This window comes from Symphodus melops (genome assembly GCF_947650265.1).
Source record: "Symphodus melops genome assembly, chromosome: 13".
In the NCBI taxonomy this organism is placed as follows: Eukaryota; Metazoa; Chordata; class Actinopteri; order Labriformes; family Labridae; genus Symphodus; species Symphodus melops.
In genome coordinates this window covers 15,580,865-15,608,181 of record NC_136703.1, presented here as the reverse complement: position 1 = coordinate 15,608,181, position 27,317 = coordinate 15,580,865, and the positions used below count along the sequence as shown (strand labels likewise).

Sequence of the window (27,317 nt, the reverse complement as noted above, 5' to 3'; positions counted from 1 at the left end):
TGCAATCTTACAGCTGTAGAAGCATTTATCAAAATGCGCAATGGTTTCATTAAGAGGCCTGGGGTGTTGTGGGGGAGTAAGTGCATCACTATGAGTATTTATATTTATTTATAGAACGGTGTTTCTTTAAGTGTCAGTTAAGCTCCCGATTGAAGTGATTGTATAAATCTGTTTTGATAGAAAATGTAGGAAGGAACACATTGTTTTGATTATGTGTTTTATTGATAGACATATTTGCTTTCTGTCACAACACTGTCAATCATAGTTTGCTGCTTCTGTTGCCTTTTTTGATGACCTGGCTCACAAACAGAGAGCACACACACAGAACACACACACTTTGTCATTTTGAGAACAAGGTCAGTAAATAAGGCGACCCAAGAAACCCACAGGTACAGTGCATGATACTAACATCCGCATCCTCCATTATAAATAATGTCAATTATTAGATATGACTCATTTGCCATGAACAAAAACAACCCACTCGTCTTGTCATTTTGTTCTCAGCAACACTTCTCAAATGTGTGTTTATGGACACACACACACACAAAAATCAAATCAAAAATTCTAACCCAAGCTGGTTAATTCAATTTGCATTCAACTACACAGAATATATTTCCATCACTTATGCAAAAAAAAAACAAAAAAAAAAAACATCCTTTATAAAAACTAGCCTGTTTATTAAATATAGAACAATCTCCAGGTATGCACATATAGTATACTGATAATCTACATAATGTCCTTTAAAACTTTCAGTGTGTCACTGCTTCATGTCATACAGGCATTTTCACAGGCAATATGATAAATAGAGAATATAATATCTATTGTTATGTAACTAGATTCTAATGTCGTATAAAGATAAGAAATGCGTCCTTTTTGACTCTCATTGTGTCAATACAGATTAGGTTGACAGTTTGGAACAGGTGACTTTTTTTTTTTTTATCATAATATAAACATAGACTCCTTCTATAAAACTAGACCCATTCATAAAACACCCATAATGTTTGTTTCTTTTGGCTCTATTTACTAATTTAATTCCGTGAGATGCTCTGCACCTTTAAACTGACAGGATCAATCATGTGATACTACGCACACAAGAAACCCTCCAAACAGAGCAAAGCAAAGCTATGATTGGCTGAAACCTGTGAATGGCCAACATTAATATTTAACATTCAAGTCACAACACTGCAGTTTCATTCAGTCCTCCATACCTCTCTGCTTGTGCTGTACCGCACTGAGCCACTTGAGGGCGCACTCATGTAACCCAGACAAAGGCCTTCAATCCATCCTCAGTGATGTGGGCTAACTTCATGAGGCACAATGTTAACATAAGGAGCATGGAGATACAGAATAAATAAGGATGATGAGTAAGACCCTGATAACTCTAGAAGTCTGTGTTTAGCTCTATCAGTGAGTCAATACACAAATCAATAAATTAAATACATTCAGAACATGAGCAATACATTACCTGGTATCCTGATTATCGCAGTTCCACCCTAGAAAATGAGTGTTACGATATGGAAAATCTCGAGCTGATTCATTAAAGAGTTAACCGTTTCCTACTCAAATAGCAGCAAGAAATCCTAAACCTTGATTAGATTTAAGTCCCTGTTCTCTAAATAAGCTCACCTGCTTTCTTCACAAAAGGTAAATGTGTATTTAAACCAAAAAAAAAAAAGAATACATTCCACATGGCTTGTATGGAAAACAAACAGAATCTCTAAAAACAGAAGTAGTTTTTACATCGGAAATGTAGCTGATTTTTTCTTTTACACAAATAACCTACATGCAAGTCCTAATTTGGCAGGCCTAAAACTACTTCATCCTGTGCCGTACACTTCTTTCTTTCCTTGCTCCCTTTCCTTAAAGAAACATAGCTTCATCTCGCAAACAGATACAGACCAAGGAGAGGCAGACACTTCTTCATAGCTGTTTGATGTCAGGCTTGCTCGCTGACCTAGTTCTATACACAGTGCTTTATCGTAACTATTTTTAATTGTTGGAAACACGATCTTAAACTAGCAAATTTGACACTATTGTCTGCAGGTTTGCTTTTTTTCCATATCAGACTATATTCTAAAGACAATAATAACATTGCACATAACATCAGAAGCACAGGTCTATCCATTGATGGATAGAATAGTCGAGCTAGACAAAAACTATCATGCCATATCTATGTTTGACTGGCAGGTGTCGAGATGGTCCTGATAATATCTTCTCACTTTGTTATGTAGTTGGATACAGATAGTCTTACCATATGATTTGATTGTCTAGAAACTAAACAGAGAGAGGCACCAGACTGTAAGGGAAGGAAACGAATCAGTAAACAAATAAAGAAGTCTCTTGATAGAAATATAAACTCTAGAATAGTCTGATATCTATGGACTCTGCCAGCGCTTGATACCCACAAATAGAAAACAGCAGTCCTGGAACAAATCGTTTGCTCTGGTCTCGGATCAGCTTGAGCCTCCCTGTTTTCGAACAGAAAAACTGAACCCCAGATCAGCGTCTAAATGCAACTATACCAGTCTACAAAATGCGCATTATAAGAGAGAAGGCACAGAAACACAAACCCACCGTGGAGTAGGACGGACTGACAGCAGCAGGTTTTTTTTTTAGGAGCAAATTGGATGAAGCCGCAGGTCTGCTGGCAACAGATGGGTTGCCTGGAAAAGGGCAGATATTTGTATATTTGCTGTCTCATTTTCGCTTCGCTTGTGTTGGACCTCTACATGGATTCGATTGAGTCCTGCACCACTGTTCTCTTGGCTCCAACTGGCAGACTCGTGTCAGTCAGCAAAAGGCCTGCGTCACATTTAGTGGATGACAACCAACAGGGGACTCAGTCATGTTCTTCAATGCACCCTTGAATCTACATTTTGATCTGTTGCGAAACCTGCACTGAGCACAAAAAGCTGGTGTTTTTGACATCCTGCTCCATGCTACAGATGTGATGCAGTCCCTATTTTATACAACTCAATCTACTTCATCACGCCTGTCTTCTCCTGTGTCGTTTGATTTGCTGCCTTGGATTGAGCTGGTTCTGTCTTGTCATCAGCTGACTTGAGCAGATTTGCTGCCTCAGCCCCTTTTTTGCTCTCTTGCCTCTGTTCCTGTTTGGCTGTGCTCTCGCTCTTGCTGCTGATGATACGTTGGTGGACAGGAGTTGTTGTTTTCCCAGGGATAGGTGCCTTCCCCGGGGGCAGACGGGGATCATCTCCAATGTTTACAGTGAGGTTGGTGTAGAGAGGCTCCAGCTCTTTGGAGAGGAGCTCGTACGTCAGAGAGTTGAGGCCGTCGGAACGCCAGTTTAGCCTGGTCCTTTTCAGAAGGTCAAATCTAGAAAGATGGATACGACATCCCGGGTTTTAGTGTGTTGCAGGGTCAAACGTTCAATGAAAAGTTTCTCATTGTGGAGATTTATTTAAAATTCTGTTCTAACAGAGAGTCAGATGAAGAGATCGATACTACTCTGATGTGTGTCTGCTTCGTATTAAGCTACAACCAGGAAATGTTAGCACAGTTGAAAAATCAATCTGCCAATACAAGTATTTGCCAGCTAGATGCGTTGACTTCCTGGAGTTTTTGTTTGGAACTACACATCTTCTGTAAAACATTAACTTACACTCAACAAAAATATAAACGCAACACTTTTGTTTTTGCTCCCATTTGTCATGAGATGGACTCAAAGATCTAAAATTCATTCCAGATACACAATATTACCATTTCTCTCAAACATTGTTCATAAATCTGTCTAAATGTGTGATAGTGAGCACTTTTGCTTTGCTGAGACAATCCATCCCACCTCACAGGTGTGCCACATCAAGATGCTCATCAGACACCATGATTAGTGCATAGGTGTACCTTAGACTGTCCACAATAAAAGGCCACCCTGAAATGTGCAGTTTTTGCTTTATTGAGGGTCTGGGGACTCAGAACCAGTCAGTATCTGGTGTGACCACCATTTGCCTCATGCAGTGCAACACATCTTCTTCGCATAGAGTTTATCAGATTGTCAATTGTGGCCTGTGGAATGTTGGTCCACTCCTCTTCAATGGCTGTGCGAAGTTGCTGGATATTAGTGGGAACTGGTACGCGCTGTCGTATACGCCGGTCAAGCACATCCCAAACATGCTCAATGGGTGACATGTCCGGTGAGTATGCTGGCCATGCAAGAACTGGGACATTTTCAGCTTCCAAGAATTGTGTACAGATCCTTGCAACATGGGGCCGTGCATTATCTTGCTGAAACATGAGGTGATGTTCATGGATGTATGGCACAACAATGGGCCTCAGGATCTCATCACGGTATCTCTGTGCATTCAAAATGCCATCAATAAAATGCACCTGTGTTCTTCGTCCATAACAGATGCCTGCCCATACCATAACCCCACCACCACCATGGGCCACTCGATCCACAACATTGACATCAGCAAAGCGCTCACCCACACGACGCCACACACGCTGTCTGCCATCTGCCCTGAACAATGTAAACCGAGATTCATCCGTGAAGAGAACACCTCTCCAACGTGCCAGACGCCATCGAATGTGAGCATTTGCCCACTCAAGTCTGTTACGGCGACGATCTGGAGTCAGGTTAAGACCCCGATGAGGACGACGAGCATGCAGTTGAGCTTCCCTGAGACGGTTTCTGACAGTTTGTGCAGAAATTCTTTGGTTATGCAAACCAATTGTTTCAGCAGCTGTCTGAGTAGCTGGTCTCAGACGATCTTGGAGGTGAACCTGCTGGATGTGGAGGTCCTGGGCTGGTGTGGTTACACGTGGTCTGCGGTTGTGAGGCCGGTTGGATGTACTGCCATATTCTCTGAAACGCCTTTGGAGACGGCTTATGGTGGAGAAATGAACATTCAATGCCCGAGCAACAGATCTGGTTGACATTCCTGCTGTCAGCATGCCAATTGCACGCTCCCTCAATGCTTGCGCCATCTGTGGCATTTTGCTGTGAGACAAAACTGCACATTTCAGAGTGGCCTTTTATTGTGGGCAGTATAAGGTACACCTGTGCACTAATCATGGTGTCTGATGAGCATCTTGATGTGGCACACCTGTGAGGTGGGATGGATTGTCTCAGCAAAGCAAAAGTGCTCACTATCACACATTTAGACAGATTTATGAACAATGTTTGAGAGAAATGGTAATATTGTGTATCTGGAATGAATTTTAGATCTTTGAGTCCATCTCATGACAAATGGGAGCAAAAACAAAAGTGTTGCGTTTATATTTTTGTTGAGTGTATATTGTAAACACTTGTTTTTGTGCATTGTGTGAAAGAGAAAAATGTGAGCTTTTGACAGTGATCGGCAAACTGTTTTCCTGTGCTTCAAGTCTTGAGCCAAAGCTAGGCCTACAAGCCTACTTACTTAAATTGCCACATAAAGACACAGGAGTGGCATCAATTTAGCCTAAAGATTCCCAACGGAACCTAAATGTGTGTACAGAAAATGTCAAAATGTTCCTCTTGCGGGGCGCCAGATAGCATAGCGGTCACACGTACAGAGGCTGTATTCTTCATTGTCGTTGCCGTGGGTTGGAATCTTTACTGCATTGTCATCCCCCAACTCTCTCCTCCCAACATTTCCTGTCTCTTTTCAGCCGTCCTATCCAACAGAGTTAAAATTGTGCCCAACAATATAACTTTAAAAAACATATGTAAATATAGCCCCTGCAATAAAAGATAATAATGTGCTTCTGCACTAATATCTTTGTATTAATAATGTTGGAGACATAACTAGTGCGAATATTTCCTGCGGTGTTTCAGTGGATTTGCCTGAACTTATTTTTATGACATCTTTCTCAAGTAGTGCAACACAGGCAGGAAAAATGTAATGTATTTTAAATGAGAAAACAAATGAGAATGCAGCCTGAGGCAGCAGAAATATTTGGCTCAACAGAGTGAGCAGAAAAAAAAAAGCCAACCTAACACAAAGAAGTGTCTACAAAAATTAAATAATGTTTTTTTTTTTTTTTTTTTGTCAAAACTAATCTTGTGAAGAAAAGGTGATAAGAAGAGGGCGGCAGGCAGCAGAACTCTGTTTCCTGTCCCCCAGGAATGAAGCCAGGACAAATATTAATGGCAGACAGATAAGACAGTAGAAAGTGTAGAGACATAGTTTAAATACTTTCCAATAGTACAACAACCTTTTGTTTCCTGTTCATTAGTACCTGCGTGGGTTTTGCTCATTGCCTCGATCTCCTTTATGCTTGATCATCTTGTAATGACCAATGGCCACTGGGGGGCGCATGATCTTCATACCAGACAGGCGTACTCTGGACAGACGGCACACAACAGGGGTCAACAGAAACAACATATTCTCATCCAGAGGCACACTGAACCTGGCACTATACTATTTATGCAATTTTCTAGAACTCAAAACTGCAGCACAGTACATGTATTCTCTAAGGGATACATTTAAAGGCAGGAAATAAAGAAAGGAAACATAGAATTGTGGGTGATGTATGACAATACCATACTTTTATGGCCTATAGGTGGTGGAAAACACTGTGGTCTCCTCTTTCTATCTCTGGTGTTGCTTTACAACCCCAGTTCACATGTGACCAATGTCCAGTATATGATATATATTTTAAGTTTTATACCATAGAGTGCAAGAGAGTGGAGACAGGGTATCACAGAGCACAGAAAGGGGATGAGCTTGATAAGTCTGAAACACATCGCCAAGCCTAAATCTGTCAATTACTCCACGTGAACATACTCACTGAGCCCACTGAGAGAGATACACAGCAAAGCCACAGGAGAGGGAGGGGAGGTGAAGATGAAAGATGAAAATTGTTATAAAACCATCAAAGAAAAGTAAAATATTTGGTATGGAAACCGTAGACTTTAAAGAAGTAGATGAATGAGTTGAGCCAAAGAACAAAAGGCGGAGTGGATGAAATAATCGTGCACATCGTTCTGATGCTGAACACACATGTAAACATGCACAGTTCACTGTGTCATTATGTGGGATATGGAACTCTGCCCCTTTCATCATACTCACCTCGCAGCGATGTCATCATCTTCTCCACCCCAGCCCCAGTACTGGTTAGGGAAACCATTCATCTTCATGTACTGGTCTGGTGTCACCGCAGACACCCCTCCAAAATACTGTGGGTACGGCAGCCTGAGAGGGTTGCATCATCAATTTACAAACAAGTCTCAGTAGAGAAAGACACTTCTGGAAAAGTCTTTCCATACACACATTCTACCTGTATCTGAACTTGTCCATGGCCACAGACAGATGTGTGGGGAACTGCTTGTGGCAGGTGTAGGTGTTGTGGTCATTCTCAGGCAGCAAGTCGACGTCATGAAGGAAGATGCAGCTCCAGTCTTCATCTTTGAGGGCCTCCCGCACCCCAACGTTCAGCAGCTTGGCTCGGTTAAAGGTACTGTTCCCCCACTGAGGAAAGACACAGAAATGTACCCATCTCCAATAACACAGTATTTGTTAAGTACTCAAATCTGATTGGCTCAGGGACAACCTTTACCTTTTTTACCCAACCCAAGGTTGTTGTTGAGAGGCACATTAGTGTGGATTTTTTGTCAGAGCTGTAACCACCTTGAAGCTAATTCCATAATTTCCATTTATTTTCTTGGTTGCCATAGCATCTCAGGGTCATAAATGTATGTTGTAACCTGGACAGATAAACCCAAAATTGTACTGTGTTTAAAAAGAAGAGAATATGAAGAACATGAGTTTTTGTGTTTGGCTTTTTTTGTTTTCTTGTACTTTTTTTGGCAGGGGGAGAATATACAAGTTTTGAATCTTTGATATGTTAGCAAAACACCAACATTTTGTGCAACACAAATTTACCATGAGTTGCATCCCATTTATTTCACACTATATTATTGGCACTCTATTGTTATGTTAAACATCCTCCTTTTCAACAGGTTTAAATAAGTCTCAGAGCTGAAGTGTCTCGACAAAAATCCACTCTGATCTTGATTTGATCATGCCTATTATTACCCCTTTATTTCAACCCTGTTCAGTAGAGGTTGTTTCTGTTTCTGTAGCTTTAAATACAAATGAGCTGTGTCTACGCCCCTCTCTGGAAAGGGACGTGGCTTTATTGCACCATGCCCGATTGTTTATGTTGAAAAGGAAGACTGGCAGAATAAACACCTAGCTGTGGGAGTGTCATACATACGGGGGAGGGGTTACTGCCCTTTGTGATGTCATAAATGGAAAATCTCCAAAATGGCCTGCTTGAGCACACATTTTCTGAAAAGTGAAGCAGGTAATAGACAGAGAGGGTGGACTCAATTGGGGGGGTTGTAGACAGACTAAGGACACATTTATTGGAAATATATAATATTTGTTGGAAAAACATAATATGTAACCTTAAAATTCATACTGTAGCTGTAGACATACAGCAGTTACAGGAACATCATTATACAGTATTGGAGTTGTAACAGTAGTAACACCTTGATCACTTGATGCAATTGTGCCACTAATATACAAATATATAAAGCTGTATATCTTTCTATCTATCTAGCTTTATGCAAGTTATGTGTTGATATTACATCCACACAATACTATTTTTTCTTCTCAGTAAAAACAAATTACCCTAATAAAAACGAGTGATTCATGCACACTGATACATAAAACACACACTCACACACGACCTGACCTGCTGTACAATATAGATGCTGTAGTGGATCTGCTGTCTTTGCAAAAAGGGGTGCAGGTGGTAGAGGAGGGCTCTGAGGTGGGTCTGCCGATTCCGGTATGGTACCACTATCGCTGTGTGGTGGCGGGGTTCACAGTCCGGGGGCCTGTAGCGTCCGCCTGATGACACTAAAGGGTTTCTCTGTCTGATCTCCTCCATAGACAGAGAAGAGGAAAGATGGACTGACACGGGTCCAACTGGAGGAAAGGAAAAACAAACGTCTAACAAAATAGGTACTGATAATATTGTGCTTTTTACACATAAAATGCATGCAATACATACAAAAGCAACATCTAAGAAGTCATATCTCTGTCACCTAGTAGTGGGGAGGGGATCTGGCAGTCTCTCAGCGGTGGTGCTGTCGCAGGGGGTCCAGTGCCAGAGTTGCGGGGTGGAGGAGGTGGTATTCCCAGATGACTGAGGTTGGTATAGACGTCATGAGGTCGAGAGTAATCGAACTCTGGCTCTGTTGTGTGCACCAAGACAGACACCAAGCCTTTGAAGCCCCCGAGGGAGAAGTAGAGAACAAAGGCAAACTGGAACCCCACTAGTAAGGCCAGTGTGCATGGGGAGTCCAAAGACCGTCCACACATTGCCATTATGAAGAAAGATTGGAAAAGAGGTACGGGGAGATTCAGTGTGGGGAAAATAAATGGAGTGTTGTGGAAAAGAGATGGAGGGGGGGGGGGGGGGGGGATGATTGGGATGAGCAAGGAGAGGCAAAAGGAGAAAAGGGGAAGGAGGCAGCACTGAGGTCAGACTCGGGAGTGCAGACGAGGGGTGTCCATTTTTATGAATGGGTTGTAGTGGTGGTGAAGCTCAGTGAGTACCGCCATCACCTCCTGACCAGAGACTGCACAGAGAAAGGCAAATAAAGATTATGAGTTTTATACACCTGTTTATGATTAAAGTACATGTGTATAGCCAAATGCAGGGTACCTGGTTTTGCAAGGGTCTAATTATAACCTATTTTGAACCAGGAAGTGCTCACTCCAATCTCTCCTCCTCTTCCTCCTTTCATCATCAATTTCTCTATAAAATGGAAAAAAAACACAGTAAGTAATAAGCAGCACTGGGTTTATCTCAGTAGTAGCCTACTGTAAGCGAATGGGAAACCAGGGATTGACAAATGTCACGTTTGCTTTTTTTAATTTATTTTTAGAATGGATTATTTTAGCTTTGACATTTTCATGGGACGCTTTTAGAAGGGAGCTGGAGCCTGCACATTTACTAATCAGATATCATGGTTCCCTGAAAACATGAACGACATAAGCTTAATGTAGAAAGCTTGAGTTGTATTTACTACAACAAGAGTTATGCCTATGCTACAGATAGCATTCAGTGCAGGTGATTAGCCTTTCTGCATCTACAGGCCTGTGTACAAGCACTCATGTATAGTAGCTATTAGCGTAACAATAGCAAATATGCACATGACATTATTCGACATTATACCCCCTTCAATGTCTCTTTTTTTCGACGAAAAGGGCTGTTTTTTTTATTTGCTTGTGTTTTTTTTTATTGTAGACTGTAAAGACGCTGTGCAGCACCAGCAGACTCACCAGCACATCCCTGCGATATTTCAAATCCAGCCCCCCGGCTTCCTCTCACAGTCGACGGGCCAACAACTGCAACCGAGGAGGAGACGCGATGGACCAAAGGATAACAGGTTTAGTTTTGTTCTACTGATGCTGCTCGCTTTTCCTCCTCCTCTACCTATTCCTCCTCCTCCTCCTCCTCCCTCTCCTCCGCCACCAGCAGCTCCTAATCTCTCATCCGAGGTGAAGTCACTTCGTAGCCGCTTAGAGACCGCTGCAAACGCTTTCACACGCAAGAGCATCGCCGCATATCGGTCCAGTGTCAACACAGGCGAGAAGCGCTCTGTGCCTCATCGTCAGCTCCGCGCTGTGAGGCGCAGCGCGGTGACGTCACAAGCGGCACATTTGAAATATCAAATACTGACGTTTTAAAATATAGGCCTATGAATAAATGCTGCTTAAAATAACCTGTGTGCAAAGTGGTTTCACATTCATTGCATTCAAATAGCATTAAATGTGAAAACGTTAAAGAGACACTGTAGTGTCTATTATAGGATAAGATGGCCCTAATAAAGACTCACTAAGGTTAAGTGTATTGATTTCTCTTTTACCCATCCTTATTTTGTTTCTCTCTCTTTGTATTGCATTTACATTAGTGGTCAAGGAGGTTCAGTAGGAAAGCCCCAATCTAAAAAAAAAAAATAAAAAAAAATGAAAGAGCATGAAAATGTCCGAAGAGACAAAGAATTCTCAGTGAATTGGAGATATGGCCTGAAAAGTCTCTATACACTGTAAGGTTAAAAAATTAAAACAGGAAAAACTAACAGCTATTAAACATCCATTAAACAATGTTTAATGTCTTTTCATCAATGAAAACAGCCGGGCAAAAAATGCTACTTACATATTAGAATTAAATGTGCCACTTGAAATCAACATGTGGATTAACATTTGTGACATTAAGATTTCAGGTCAGATAAGTAAACTTTAAGTAAAACATTTAGTAACACTTTAAGTGAAGGTCACAATATTTACCGATAACCAGTCATTATGAAGTGCTCATACCTTAATATCTATGACTATCTATAGTTAACAGGACATCAACTTTGCCCTAACACCCTCTTAATTAGTGCTTGTTGATCAGTTAAAAAGTTGTTGAACATGAATTACAGATCTTAATGTGTTGCTTAGTATGGACTTTATAAGGTAGAATTAAACAAAAGCATACAGTATTGAGAACATAAGTTATGCACAAGACTTCCAAACATACTGTTTAATCAATGAGCAGGAATAAGGAGGGTATTGAGGGCAAACACTTTTAGTTAAAGGCCAAGCTAGACTATTGTCATATAGAGTAAGATACTAATAAGGTCTCAGTGACTAATAAGCAACCAGTCTGCTACTAATTAGAACGCTAATAAGCAACAGGCTAATGAATAATAATTTAAAGTGTTAACATGTAGAGCTTTTCCAGGATCTGATGACTTACTTGCCACATGAAATTAAATTGACATCTTTTTCTTTTTTTCAATAGTCACAGAAAAGTTTAAAGTATTCATTTTTATACAAGTATTTGTATGATGAAGTGTGGACTCAATTTTATCTACACAAGTGATTTTTTTTCTTTATTTCTCACACAGCAACTAACCTATAAGGGCATCAGTTGTTATCTGGCTTTATGTAGCAGGGTAAAAAATTCTTTATTCACATGCAGCAGTAGCTGGTCAGATTACAGAGCAGAAACAGAAAAGAATAAGTAAATGGATAAAGTAGATCCACATAGGTTTACTCATTTAAACAGACTATTCCTCCAATAACCCTGAAGCAGATAAAGCATTACAGAAAAACTGTGCAAAACAATGCAACAACACTACTTTAGTATGTAGCACTAAGTAAACACACTGCCTTCATTGTGTCAAAGCAAAGCGGATGTGTGTTTTTTTTCTTTAACTAGGGCAAAGCCCCACTAACTCAGTGTCCCCTCGAGGAATACTGCATTAAAGTATAAAGACAGAACAGTATTATTAAAGGCACAGAATAGAGTCCTTACACAGACAGGCTGGTGCTTCAGTTACCTCACATCAATAACAAAAAGTGTTTACCACTCGAGGGGAAAAATGTACATATTACTATTTTAATCATTCAACTGCCATGATATGTACACAATGTTTCTAAACTGTAAAAATTGAATAATTGATGCATTTATTCCATTTTGTATGCCTGTCATGTTGGAAATGGCCCTGAATCTGTGACTATTATTAGTTAATAAAATAATTAATTCACAGTTTAAGGACCAAACCGGCACATTGTGATATATTTCTCAAATTAGCACACAGAAAGTCATACAGATCACAATTTTTATGTATAAAACTATAATGCATTGCTTTTCTACCTTCTTAAAAGTAATCTGAAAAATGTTAATAAAACCAAAGTGACACCTATCAAATAAAGCGCAAGTGTGTAAAAAATGGAATGAAATGCTTCACAAGTTTTCAGGACTCGTTTTTTTTCTCCATTGATTTAAGGCTTGGGCAAAACATTCATCTCAAACAGTCTCTTCCGTTTGATCCATTTCTGATGGCAAAACTTTCAAGACCTTCAAATTTAAGAATGCAAAAACTCTGGTGTAATACGTAAAGAGCATTGCTTCCCACTCCATTCAAGTTATGTGATTGTGTTTTCCACTTCTCTTTGTATTTCATCAGTCCCTCTCAAGCTATCTCCAAAACTCTCTATTTACTATTTAAATTATCTCCTCCTTTTCCGGCCATTTTCTATCACTCTCTCCATCTCTCATTATCCCCTGTCTTTACTTTTTGTAGTTTCCAAACTGAATGGCGAGCCGGTCACTGACGCAGCGGAACGTCGCAGGCTGCACCTCCCAGTAGTTGACAGGGTTTCCAAACAGGCTGATGCCGTTATAGAATGTCCTCTTCATCCCAAATCCTCGAGGGCAGAAGTCATCCACACCTACGTGGTTGATATTGTTGGAATGGAGGTAAACCACCTAGTATAGAGTAGTAAAAAATAAAAGGTAATTGGAGCATCAAGTAAAATATGAAGTCTAAAATGGCAAATAAGATGTTTGCATGTTATACTCACCTGCAGGTATTTCATATTAGGGAGACCTTTGGGAACACCAGTGAGCCGATTGTTGTCCAGATGCAGCTCTCTCAGCCTGGGAAGGTAAGACAGACTGCCGTTCTCTATGTTACGAATATGGTTGAAGCCAAGGCCCAACCTGGAAAAAGTGAGAAATGGGGCGAAACATTTACCAGGCAGAAAACAGACCACAGCATGCTACATTAAGTTTTTAAACTAAACTGCAAATTCCTTGATAAATGTGTTTGTGAGAGAGGGTTATTAGGCTCGGTGAAAAGTAGGTCCAAAGCTGCCTGGCTATACTCCAATGACCATAAATAATCACTTAAGAGGTGTGGAAAGAAGGTAAATGTACATAGAAGTTAGAGGAGAACAAAGAAAAGAGGTCTGTGCTACCTTTCTCTAATACAAGACTAAATGTATGCAGTGACCAAGACCTAGTTACAGAAATCAGCTACAAGTGAGACTACAAGTTACAAGTGAGAATATTTTCAGCCTTGATTTGATGCTATTAGAAACAGTCAGCCAATGAGAAGCTCACACAAGAAGAATAAACGAACCATGATCCTGTGTCTTTTAAGTGCATGTCAATGTAATTCATTATATAACCCCTGTGGGGCACTGCTGACTTGGGATATATTTTTTAAAAACCACAGGATAATTGCAATATCTCTCTAGGGTGCAAGTAATTAGTTGTGGTTATAGAGTTCTGCTGATGTTTGAAACGTGCTGTACCTGTACAGGTTTTTGTAGCGGCTCAGATCCTCCAGTTCCACAGCCTGGATCTGGTTGTGGTCTAGATGAAGCTCATGGAGACTGTCTGGGAGATCTGAAAGCCAGAACATCACATCTCTAAGGCTCCACTTCAGAGAGATTCTGTAGTTTAGTCATTACTTTGTTGTGTCCTTTACTGTAAGTCCTTTATCACCAATACTCTTCTTTATAAGAGGAGAAAGGAGACGTTAGACGAGGATTTCTGAAGCTACTGTCAGTCCCGGTGTGCCTGACAAGTGTCAAGTTTGATGACCAATAGGCAGTTTCACCCTCTCAAGTAAATCAAGCTGGGTGCAGATGTAATTTTTTTTATTAAGGCAATAAAAGCTATCATGATGCACATTTTTTTAAATGTAAAAAAAAAAGTGTCAAGCAGCACCTATGTATGATTTATTTATCAATTTAAATTGCATATCATTTAAACTTGTGAGCTGGGTGGACAGTTTTTTTGAAGTAACAAAGCTTTATGTTTCTGTTTTTTTGTTAAGGCCTGATTGGCTCTTGGTATCATTGTCAATGTATAGGCATGAGAGTGGTATTGATAATGCCATGCATCATTTAAAATGAAAACACAAAAATGCTGAACTATTTGGTAAAAGATTAAGAGATTTGTAATTTACATATTGGCATTTGTAGCGAAAGACAAATTGTTACCTTTTGGCACTCCTGTCAGTTTGGCCTCCGATATACGCAGATAATTCAGTTTCAGTCCCTTGAAGGCTCCTGGTTCAAAACCGCTGTTCTGGATAGGGTTTGCTCCCATTTCTGCAACATGAAGGGGATATTTGTGGCATGAAATAAAAATACAGTCTCTTTAATCTTCAAACGTTCGATGCCAGGGGTATAGAGAGGCAGAGGCAGTGGTGAACACCACATTCGAAAGCCATAGATTTGATGAAGTCATCGTCATTTCTGACCTATGCAGTTCATGTTGCCCAGTCCTGAAAAGGCCCCAGCTGCCACCTTCTTGATGCGGTTCTCATGGATCCTCATCTCGACCAGAGAGGCGGGCAAGTTCTTGGGGATGGTGGTCAGCAGATTTTTGGAGAAGTAAAGCTTCTGCATGTGCTTCAGAGGAACAAATGTTCTGGGGTGGACTTTGGAAATAAGGTTATTCCTTAAAGACAAACCCTAAAAAACAGCAACCAAAGGAAAGCAAAATTAAACTTCCACTTTATTTTATCTATGTGAAAACAAGACACTTGAAAAAAGGAGGGAAAACTAAAATGGAAAAGAGATGTTTATACATCCTCTGTCTAAATGAGTTTGAGGGGATTTAAACAAATCCAGCCAAACAGCACACTCTCTCTTTACCTGTGTTGGCTAAAAAAAAGTGGGGACAGAGAACTAACATAAACAGCTCTCAATAGAGATGTTGTGTATAATGTCATGTCTGAGTTTCCTTAGCTGCCAGACTTAATATTGCTCTTGGTCAGTGCTCTTGAATACAGGTCAAGAGTGAGAAAGCCTTCTGACTAAGTGAGGCGGGATGTAAGCTTGAATACTCCCTTTTGGCCTCAGGCTCTAACTTAATATAATAAAGCTCTCAGAGCCTTGGGCGGTGGAGGGTAAACAAAAGACAGGAAGTAAATCTCCAGAGGACACTGAACTGTAATAATATTTCACACTAGTGTAGCCAATACAAATTGAGTTAAAACATCTAAAAGTGGTGCTGATTTAATGCTCAGAGGGACATTATAATTGTGAGCTCTATACTGTCAGTGTGTCTCTTACGTATAAGTTAGTGAGGCCTTTGAAGTCATTCTCTTTAAGCTCGGTGATACGGTTGTTCTGCAGGTCCAGGAACTTGGTGTCCAGAGGAATATTCTTCGGCACCTCGGTCAGACCTGAAAACATACCAATAAAAACACAAAAAAAGGATTTGTATTCCATTAAATGCTTGTGTGGATGACTGTGAACCAACACCCTTAAAACCAGTATGCTGTCAATGGGCACACTTTCAGGATATCGTCGTCAAACGTAGACTTTGGAAAATAAATAGTCAGCGTGTGTTTTAAATCCGTCATAGAGCCTAAAAAAACCTCCCATGTGGTCTCAAATGAGCACTTTGTGTCCCCACATCTATTATTGTAATAAGAGGTGGATGTAGACACAACTGTGGAGGGCACACAGAGACGTCAAAGTGGTATATAACTGGCATTACTGGTTTTGTCACTGACTAAGACTGGCACAAAAACTCACATGCACAAATTCTACTCACACATATGGGGCCACCAGATGTTTTCCATCCGGTTGCTATTAAACAGAAGTCACAAAGGATGTGCGTTAAACACACAATCCACATAAATAATGAGGCACAGCAGAGGATGTACTTCCTGCGTCAGCTCAGGAAGTTCAACCTGCCCCAGGAGCTGCTGATCATGTTTTACACCTCCATCATTCAGTCTGTTCTGTGCACCTCCATCACTGTGTGCTTTGGATCTGCAACCAAACTGGACAGAAACACAGACTGCAACGGACAATCAGGACTGCAGAAAAGATCATCGGTGATGACCTTCCCCCCATCCAGGCCTAATACTGGTCTAGGGTCAGGAAACAGACGGGTATCATCACTGCAGACCCCTCACACCCTGGACACAAACTGTTTAAGCTCCTCCCCTCCGGCAGCCGTTACAGATCACTGTGCGCCAAAACAACCCGTCATAAGAACAGTTTCTTCCCCCAGGCTGTCACTCTGATAAACACTAAACAGTCACAGAGTGTCAGACCTGCTGCTGTGAAATAACCCTGGAACTAAACTGTCACTGTGAATGTACATGTATTATTTAATTTAAATGATCATCTACGCACACTCTATTATGTAAATACTGTAAAAGATATCTACCTAATGTTTACTTCATCATCCTTTAGCACTACTCACCACTGCACTATTATCTTTTTTATTATTGTACATATTAGTATTTAAATACCACTTGTATTTTTAGTTAATTGTTATTATTTAATGTTTACATTGTACAGAGAGAGCAAATGTACTGAAGTTAAATTCCTTGTGTGTTAAACACACCTGGCCAATAAAGTTGATTCTGATGAAGGGAGACACAACACTGTCACATACTGGATGAAAAGAGAAATACAAGCTTGTTATTGTGTGAGATGCTAGGTTATTATCCAAAACCAACCTGCATCAAAAAAACAAGATTGTGAAAAACATTTTCACAAAAATATGTTTACTGAATTAAACTGCTAAACTAAATCATAAAGAAGATTTCTTCCGGTTTGTCTTTGCCAGTTTTTATTTTTATTTTTATGTTGAGCGACTTGTGGTTTGTCTTTATAGGATTGTTTTGGTAGTTCATCTTCTGTATTTTATTACACGTTTTAAAATGGTATGATGTTTTGAGTTTTTAGGACAAAATACTTTTTTTTAGCCTTTGGGCCTCACCATTGTCCGGGTTCAAATCTGACCTGTGGTTCCTTTCCCGAAGTTATTCCTACTCCCTCTGTCCACTGTCCAACTGTATCTCTAAATAAAGAGCGTAAAAAGCCCAAAAATAAACCTTGAAATGAATTCATTAACTAAATAAAACTTAAGTGATTTTGTTTAACTTTAAATAAATTAAAACGAAAACTGATGAAAATAATCTTTAGTATTAAAGTGTATTATTGTATTTACAGTATAACCTTGATGAGGTGAGCCTTAAGCTGCCGATGATTTTTTTTTACAGACCATTCATGTCCTAATGTAACAGAAACACATCATAAGAAGTGGTGAGAATTTGCACCAAAGTCTGTTTTTTCTGCTATGCTTATAAATAAATGTATGAAGACAAAGAATAGGCTTATAATAGATGTTCACCTGCATTGCTCCACTCTCTGGAAAAGTTACTCTCACACACACAAACAGAGAGAAACCAGATATCATTAATGACACCACATCACAGAGCCACGTGGACGAGTGTATCTGATGTGGTCAATGGAGCAGACAGGCCATGGTAAGAGAAACCCAAACCTCATCTGGACCAAGACCATGATGCAACCAGACCTGCTGAGAGCGAGAGAGAAGGCCAGCTGTCCCACTGGGATCCAGTTTGCCAAAAAACCACATCTGACCCACAAGACTCTACCCAGAGCTGCCTGTCCAGAGTTATGTTTAGATATATGGCTTTGCCTGTACTGAGCCACACCCTCCATGTCACCACACAGGATCAAACTTTCAGCTACCCCCTGTAGCATTCTGCCCGTACCACGTCCACAAAGTGCTGAAGAGGAACTTTATAGCCTTATTCAAGTATTACGCCTGACTGTGTATTTAAAGAGCAGATATGAATGAATCACATTAATAGAGTTAGAAATTCATCCAAGGTATACTTATTCAAATTAAAGGAGCAAACCCTCTAACATCTCTATGATTTCCTATTCTCAGTAATACAGTTATTAAAGCTGCTGTGAGAGCTTCAGGATGTTACCATTTTGTGCATTCATGTGGTAGAAAACGTTTACCTGCAGCTTTCCACATGTATCCTGCCAGCTGCAAATTTGTATGCCTGCATCTGACATGAAAAGAAACCTGCTCAACTCTTCCACGAACACACTGATTATCTGAATCCCTTAACCCACTAAACCCCAAAACCACAGCGCTTCAACCATATCTGCCGCAAATCTTCCAGTCTGCACCACAAACTGAGAAAACTAGCACCCTCTGTAACCCCAGAACCCCTCAACACATACACCCAACATAATGCTGGGATGCACACCGAGAGGAGACAGACGCCACCGTTAAAATACATCTGTTCCAAATAAGCACTTGACATTGTGGAAATTATACCCTTCCACTTTTACCCGCTGCAGTAAGACCAGGGACAGTAAATATATAGAGGTTGTAAAATGATGATTCGACAAAACCATTATGTCTAAACACAGACAGCCTATTAGAGTTGCATAGCCGGTGTAATGCGACGATTTAGTATATCCATAAATACTACTGAATGCCAGTTCTTTTGCTTTAAGAATAACAAATTAATAAATGTCCACTGTCAGGAAATTATATCATCTGCTTATATAAAAAAAAATCACAAAAAATGATGAGACTATCAAACATCATGCAAATCAAATTTGAATTAGCATAACATCGTTACTTTTTTTTGCATCCTTCTCTCATTACTAAATAAGCTTTTTAGCACTCCCATAAGGAACCTTTGGTTTGAGTTGATTTTGGCGCCCCCTATGCACAAAGTAGTGACTCGAATCTCTATGCAGATCTTGTCCTGTACTTTTTAAACAGTCAAATGTAGCCTATCATTTACTGTGAATCGGTTTCTACAGAGTGCTATTAATCACTTTATCTGACACCTGCCCCATGGCAGCAGTTTTTGATATTAAAGGATCATAGAAGGCAATCGTGTTGCTGATGATCTGGTTTTAGTCCATTTAAAACCCATGAGGAAAAATCCAAAATTCAGCTTTACAGAGTATAGTTCAATGAAAATGTATTCCTAAAAGGGCCACCAAATAAGTTTTTTCAATCATTTATTCAAGTGGAACTAAAAGAAAATATTTCTCATGCTTACTTCCTTATCCTAATAATAAAACAGCTGTATAGATAAAAAATAACTCCTGTCTTTTCATCTTAAAATCCCTTCAAATATACTCATTTATACCTCCATCCTGGTTTTCTGTTTTGGGTTTCTATTAAACTTTCTGTCCACTTTCAAAAAGACACATGCAACAGCTCCTTAAAGTCACCAAGGAAATCCTTCCATTTTCCTCTCCTCCTATTAAATAGTCCCTCTCTTTGTCTGAAAAGCTGTTTCTTTCTCACTACCTTCATTCTCTACTGCTTCTCTTTTCCTTCACCTGTCTCAGTCTTTTCTTCCTTTACCAAACCACCTCCTCTCTCCCACCTACTATCTACACACAATGTCTGGAACACAAAATCCCTCAAAGGCGTGTCTTTCCCTGTAAAAACACACCAGCATTATCTTTAGAAATGAAATTCCTCTCTCCCCAACAGGGGCCTTTATATTGAGCCATGAAATACATGCAAGGTTCAGGTCATGCTTGCTCACTCAACTCAAAATTTGTTTTCTTCTGTCTCTGTCTCTCTCACACGCATGCACACGTGTGCACACACACACACTTACCGAGGTCAGAGCATTGGACGACCCGGAGCTGACAGTGGCAGCCGAAGGGGCACGTCTGTGCGAATGGTGGGAGGATCTCCTCCACGGCCGAGCCTTCTTCCTCGTCCTGCATCATTGTCATCATCTTGTCACTGTCCATACTGTCCATGGCAAAATCCCAGAAACCTCTCTGCTCAAAGGGCAGGGCCGAGGAGGTGCTGAGCAGCCGGAAAAAGCATAGCAAAAATGGGAAGCAGCAATATGGCAACATCTTGAAATTATGCACCTGAAAACACAAAAAGTCAAGGATTAATTTCACTGGAAAAATGATATTAAATCATTTGCAAAAAATATTGAACTAATCCAGTCAGAGGAATAGTTTTTGGAGGGTTGCTGTAAGTTTGTTTTGCCTATCAAATTGCATTACAATGGAAACACTCTGCAGCCCTGCAGCCCCAGACACTACATGGGCTCCAAGTGCCCCTAAATCACAGTGTATCAGTTCTTGTTTCAGTTAATAATTCAGTTAAATGCAAATTTCTGCAGTAGTTTATTTCTCATAACTAAACTACAATGTGAGCAATGTTAACTTTATCTTATGCTATCTAAGTAAATTCGAATAGCTTTACTTTTGAATCATTTCTAAATGGTGCATTTTCCTCTGGGTGTGAATATCTATACACTGCAAATAGAGTATAATTAAAAATAACACACGCTTATACTTGGCTGGACTACCTGTGCTGAATAAGTCACCGCCTTGGTCAACTGCAGACAAGGATAGAGGCTTTACAATGTATATCCATCTCAAATATGCTCTTCAAAATCTTATCAGAAGTTATCTTCTGTTTTCAAATAGTTTAAAAGGAACAGTTAGTGCAGGCTTGAGACTTTAAAACAGGGATCCCCAAACCAACAGGTGAAGTCACGTTGGCTAAGTCTAACTTTTTGTATGCCACGTCGTACCATCCCACTACGGAAGCGCTGTTTTTTTCAGGAATATTTATGATTCTGTCCTATAATGTCCTGTTGTGTGTGCTGTATTTAATGTAAACTTTTGTGTCCAGTAGGGGATGGTGTGTTTGAGTGTGATCCAGTGCTTTAGCTTGGTTTGATGGTCAGTTATAAATGGACATTGGAATATTATGTAATGGTCTGTTAATTCTTAATTACAAAGCGCTACTGTTTATACCACATGTTAGTCACCGGCAGAACAGGAGCTGGTGTCTGGAGAGGAGGAGAAATGGACTCATTCCCCCAGGGTAAACTTTCCAAGTACAAACTCTGGGAAGGAAAGTCACCTAAACCACAAGTGACACAGTGTCACTGTCTGCTTCCTGCACACCCCAGGAGTAAGGAAAGTAAGTCTCTCCCCATCAACCAATCAGATAGTGACGAGAACATCACCTCAGCGGTGGAAAACTTTATTTCTGCAGCTGAACAGTCAAACAATGCTTCTATTCATTTCGAGGGGAAACACTGTGCAAGTGTGTCTGTGTAAGTGAACATGTGCCTGCATGTCATGAAACTCAGACTCCATGATGTCATAGCTGTTAATTGAGGTCACCAGACATGCTAACATGTGCATGTCTGTTTCCTTTCTTAATCCTTCATGCACTGACCTGACTAACACTTCAAACACTCAAACCAATATCTCCTTCCAAGAAAAACAAACTATTACCAGGCTAATTGGTCATTACTGCAGGAAATCATGACCCTTAACCTGCAGCTAATCCTATGCGTTGACACCCAGTCCTACGTTAGATCCTGTGGGACCTAAAACCCTGATAATCTCTAACCTTTCATTAACCTTTTCGTGATCCTCAGCTCCATAATCCTTCAGACAGAATGTGTCAAAACCAATGGTTGGCTTTAACATTGACTTTCAAAGGATGTTTTAGGCTCCGTGGTTGAAAAAATATTGCTTTCATTGGTAGCAAAGGAAGGTAAAATTAGGCTTTCAGCTTTAACAGGACCTAGATGGATGAAAAGACAGAGTAGGTGAAGATTGAATAACAGAAATTTAGGGAGAAATTCAACCCTACAATCCTATTGTCCTGATCTGACACCATTCAAACCCTTTGGTGATTTTTGCCATTCTTTTGGATTGATTCTAGACTATGATTGGCTTAAAGAGAGGCAGCCAAAATAATGTTTCAAGAGTTTTTTATGCTGGGGGAAATGCTTCTCATTCCACACTCCATGAAAAAATATTCTCTTGCAGATACTGATCCTATAAATTACAAAAGTAGAGCCAAAACATAATACAGAAAAGTCCTAGTTGGTGGCCAAAGAATATACAGTCCAGTATGTGGGGGATGACCCTATCAAAGACACTTCAACACTTAATGATTGTATACGACTGGATGTACAAAAGAAGCTTTTTCTCTGTCACCATTGTGTTTTAAAGTTAAATTAAAGCTTATGCCATCCTCTGCAACTATAGGGTTCATGGGTTTTATTCAGAGATATGAAGTGTTATTATTAAGGGAAATAAAAACCAGTCAAACAATGAGCCTGCACATGATGTGGACCTGGCCTGGAAGCATGGGGAACTGGCCCCTGCAGTCTGCTCTGCAATAAAAATAGCTGGCAAATTATACCATTTTGCAGAGAAGAAAAAACACCACTGGCCTTGGCTCGGCCAGAAGAATGCAGCCAAAAGGACACATCGAGGGTATATAAAGTCAGCATCACACAATGACACGCAAACACACAAAAGAGTCTGATATACACAGAAGACACCACCAGACTTATTTATACACCTACAATTTCTGCAAACTGTGCTTTGCAACAATATGGGAGTTGAACAAGTGTTTATCGTAAATCTATAAATGTAGCATGCATATTCTAATCTGTGTAGCCATTTTTCATTGGTCAAGCGGATGATCTGTCCGCCAGCTGTAGAGATGTGGCAGTGGATGAAGATGATATTAAATAAAAAGGAGACAGGAAAAGAAACAGTCTACCATCATCCAGGAAAACGTTTAAGGCTTCTCTAAACAAACTGACAATAAGACTAAACTCCATATCCCACAATCAAGCAGCCTCTCCGACTGTAACTGCCACTTTTAACAGGCCCTCTTGTCTGTTTGTGTGCGTCAATATGAATCCTGCCATGTCCTTCAATCTGAGACAAAGACAAACAAGGGCTCAAAGCTCCAAGTGTTATTTCCTCGGCTCTATCCCAAATCCAAGAGGGGTTTAATGGATAGACTGTCTGGCAGCTATTCTTGTCACGCTTGCTGTTTGTCTAAAAGATGCTGTACATTCAAATAGAAAAAAACTGAAATGTAAAGAATTTAACAGCTTTGGGAAAAAACGCTAACCACTTCTCATCAGTGCCCTGTCTGAGTAATTCTTCTGACAGGCAACAAATACGGTTCACATATATTGGGCGATCCCTGTGTCACTAGTCCTAGCCCAGAATCAGTTTTACATTTAACAAGATGGAGGCTTCTCTTGTCTCTGCAGCAATCATCATTTTCCTCTGTGAAAAACAAATAAGCCAGGAGGAAATTCCCTTCTATGTCAAAGGTGTGTCAGCTTGTGCGCGCACACATACACTCATAATACCCCAAAGGTAGTTAAAGCTGTCATAACAGGCACCAAAAGACAGACACCTTAATGAAAAAGTGAATTCCAGGGGTTGACTATCAAATCCAAAAAGATTTTTAAAAAAAAGGAGACAGACCAGCAGACATGAAATGAAACAACATTCAGGGATGGATATATGAACAGATTGATCCCAGCTGAGATTATAATGTTGCAGTGTTCCTGAATGCACCATCTGGTGAACAACCAACCCAAGAACATTAGTTGTTTGAGTTTCCCACACTCAGTTGTCTGAGATCAGCTTTACATATCCTATATGCGCGATCCATCAAGTGCTGGGTGCTTGTCAGGCCTCACAGCCATTGCAATCACTTTGATGTGAGTAGAGTTCCCACAAGGCCTCCTCTGCCACTGTCAAGCTAAACAAATGTATGTTTAAGCTATATCCTCTCTGGGTTGCCAAGAATAATAATTTTCTCATGACCACATGCTTAAAAAGGTGTCACTATAACCTGATGTCAAGTCATAACCAACCATGCATTTCCTTCTTGCAGCTGCCGTTTGTCCACACAGAAGTAGTTCTGATTTTAATAGGAGTAAAATCATTGCATTTCAACAACACATTTAGCAACACACTCGTGTTCTTGACTGTGTTTTCAGGAAGTGTTGAATCATTTGCCATCCCAATACACGCACAGAATCCATTATGGTTCAGTCGGGGTATATAATGCTGGCTCACTTAAACTCTGTCTACGTATGATGAGCAGCTCTGCTCTTGGGCTTCTGTTGGCATAGTGTCAGCAGAGTTAAGGTGGGGCACGGAGCTCACCGAGTGTGCCAGCTGGCGCCACAACTCTGGTCTATTGGCTGCTGCCACGTCAACACTCAGATCTCATTAACTTAACATGGTGGCGACAAGAGATCAAAGTGCTAACACAGCACTACATATTAAAATTAAGTTAAATTATGTGGCAGAGAATAACTCTGATTTTAATTGAGAGGATGTTTGTTTTGTTTTTCCACCAAAAGGTTTAATCACTTTTGTGTTTTTTTCCAAACCCATCATGTTATTCTGAGCAGGATCCAAACTGTTAAAAACTTTGAAATGTAAAAAACCACAACATAAAACTCACATAAATGTTTGTTTTTGGGGATGCAAGCTGACCCAAATGTACACTCATATACAGACACACATACTGCGTGCAAACCAACAGTGTATTTTGTTCTCAAAATTTGAGATCCACCTCCAAATGTATCTGGTCATCTGGACTCCCTCATTTCCTTATGCCATGTCTTCTTCCCTCCACACCTACAGACTGCCACACACACACACACACACACACACACACAAATTCATGTGTTCAAGTTGGTGCTAGGCGTATCCGGTAGGAGCGCTTGGGTGGAGTTAACTGCCCCAGCAGCTGTAATTTGGTGACTGCTGTCCCTAAAAAAAGGAACTATTTGGCAGCTTCTCTGTTGCCGCCAAGCTTGGATGTGGTGGCAAGCCGCTCAAGTGCATGGAGGCGAGGGCCTGACCATAGAGGGACAGAGAGAAGAGCGATACAGAAAGACAAAAAAAGGGCCGAAGCTGACCTGAGCATCCATGCCTGTGGGCAGAGGAGCCTCAATCAAAGTAGCCTATAGGCTATGTGGACTGTTCCAAAGTATGGGCCAGTTTTAATTGGGATATAGAGACTGGAAACAATTGCAGCATTTTTAAGAAGCGTTGTTAAACAATCATCACATAGCACAAAACTTAGACAAAGAGATCGTATTTAACTCAAATTGGAAATGTTAAGGAGCATGTAACCATTGATTTGGCATCAAACTAAAAGGAGGAATAGAGAGCTAAAAATAAAAAAGTTTGAATGTATAACAGCAAATGAACCTGACACAAACATTGGTGCTGAGACAGAGTGCAGACAGACAGCAGGTGCAGGGTGGTCGGCAAATAGGTACTCAGGCTGTGAAGTCAGGAAAAAGGCAGTTTAAAATCGTCTTGGCTCCACAGTCAGACACTGTTTTGTTTGTCTTTGTACACTACGCTTTACATAGTTAAATACACCAGTACCAATGTCTAATGGGTTAGTTTAACCATCGCAGTATACCTGACATCATAACCACAGGACTGAATAGGATCATAGATGAGTCTTTCCATGGACTAGACCTCTTATTTGCATCTTACTATGCGCCAAACATAAAACGAGGGAAAGGTAAAGCATGATCACTTTTTACTACATTTTCTCTCCACATCTTCATCAAAGTGAATAGGCCTACACAGGCCCTGGATTTCAGGGTAGAGAATGGTCATAGGTGACTTACTAGCACGTCTCGTTTGAAAATCACGATGCAGAAGCCGAATAAATACAGCCCACACGCCGTGGAAAATAAAAGTTTTACTTCATGGTCTCCCTTTCACTGACATCTCTTATTGTCAAGTCTTTGGAGACTAGCTGCGCCATCTAGTGGAACTACAGAGTAAGGGCTATTAGAATCATCAGCGTCAGAAGCGGAGTGCAACAGGTTGCAGTTAATTGACTTGATGAGATGACGGAGGCGGATATTAATTAAATGAGGGTAAATAGTACATGATATTTTGATACATTTCGTGGTGCAAACAAACAACGTGTTCTGTTTATGAAAATACAACAGTATTTCATAAATTAGGCTATACAACTGTGTTAATACGAAAAATACAAAATTAAAGCGATAAAGCAGACGTTCTATTGGAGGTTAATGCAAAGATCCATTAACAGCACGAGGCTATTAGTTGTATTTCAAAAGTGTTAAATGTAACACACACGTTATAATTCATAAACTTTGCATACGAATCAAAACATTTCGTCCATGGGGTAAGTGAGCCCAGATGGCAAAATGAAAAATGTCACCAAAAAACGCAATAAAACAACTGATTTCCCTACCTTGTTGACAGAAAGATGCTAATTCCCAACTCGGGTTACTGGATGTTTACTCCCTCAGTGCGCCAGATTATCCTAAAGTTCTGTATCTAAAAAGTTATTCTATATTTTCATCACATTAAGGGATTATTGCAGTATTTTCCCGTGCTCCTCTGACATCCAGCCGCAGCTCCTCCGCCTGCACACTGTGCCACTGCGATGAAAACCGTGTCAGGGCACCCTGTGTGCTCCTCTCAGTCCAAACCGAGGAAACGATTGGAGGGAGCAAAGGGGGGGTCAAGCCCACAAAAGTGAACAAGCCAGCCTCCTTTCTCCCCTTTGGAGAAGGATGGAGGAGGAGAATGTGGAGGAGGAGGAGGGGGGGGGAGAGGCCTGAGTAAAATGCTGCTGTGCCAGCTGCACAGTAATAACCTACCAGATATAATTTAAAGTTGATAATACTTTAACAATAATATAGTGCATAATGCAAATGGCAACATATAGGCAAAAATATAACAACAATGAAAAATAAAATGGTAAATATTTAATGTAAAAACAGGTGCTTCTGTCATTGATCTACAACAGAAAGATCAACTCTTGTTATTATAATGAAAGATATATTTGAAATACTAAACTGGGATGTCAAAACAAAAAAAGTAAAAATAAAGGTGACATAGGCCTACATGTGTCTGAGATCT

General features: G+C 40.3%; 2 protein-coding genes across 2 annotated transcripts; both read right to left on the bottom strand.

Annotated features, from left to right (window-relative positions):
- Positions 1 to 200: 200 nt before the first annotated feature.
- b4galt3 (UDP-Gal:betaGlcNAc beta 1,4- galactosyltransferase, polypeptide 3) lies at positions 201 to 10,571 on the bottom strand. Its single transcript, XM_079360262.1, has 8 exons — positions 10,242 to 10,571; positions 9,622 to 9,714; positions 8,999 to 9,535; positions 8,644 to 8,879; positions 7,222 to 7,412; positions 7,014 to 7,136; positions 6,181 to 6,285; positions 201 to 3,336 (listed from the first exon to the last, which is right to left on the bottom strand). The coding sequence occupies exons 3-8, from the start codon at positions 9,279 to 9,281 to the stop codon at positions 2,979 to 2,981; spliced, it is 1,296 nt and encodes a 431-aa protein (XP_079216388.1). The 5' UTR covers positions 9,282 to 9,535; positions 9,622 to 9,714; positions 10,242 to 10,571; the 3' UTR covers positions 201 to 2,978.
- Positions 10,572 to 11,811: 1,240 nt separating this feature from the next.
- Positions 11,812 to 26,900, bottom strand: bgnb (biglycan b). Its single transcript, XM_079360165.1, has 8 exons — positions 26,644 to 26,900; positions 20,192 to 20,456; positions 15,825 to 15,937; positions 15,008 to 15,221; positions 14,745 to 14,855; positions 14,052 to 14,145; positions 13,317 to 13,455; positions 11,812 to 13,221 (listed from the first exon to the last, which is right to left on the bottom strand). The coding sequence occupies exons 2-8, from the start codon at positions 20,439 to 20,441 to the stop codon at positions 13,024 to 13,026; spliced, it is 1,119 nt and encodes a 372-aa protein (XP_079216291.1). The 5' UTR covers positions 20,442 to 20,456; positions 26,644 to 26,900; the 3' UTR covers positions 11,812 to 13,023.
- Positions 26,901 to 27,317: the final 417 nt, after the last annotated feature.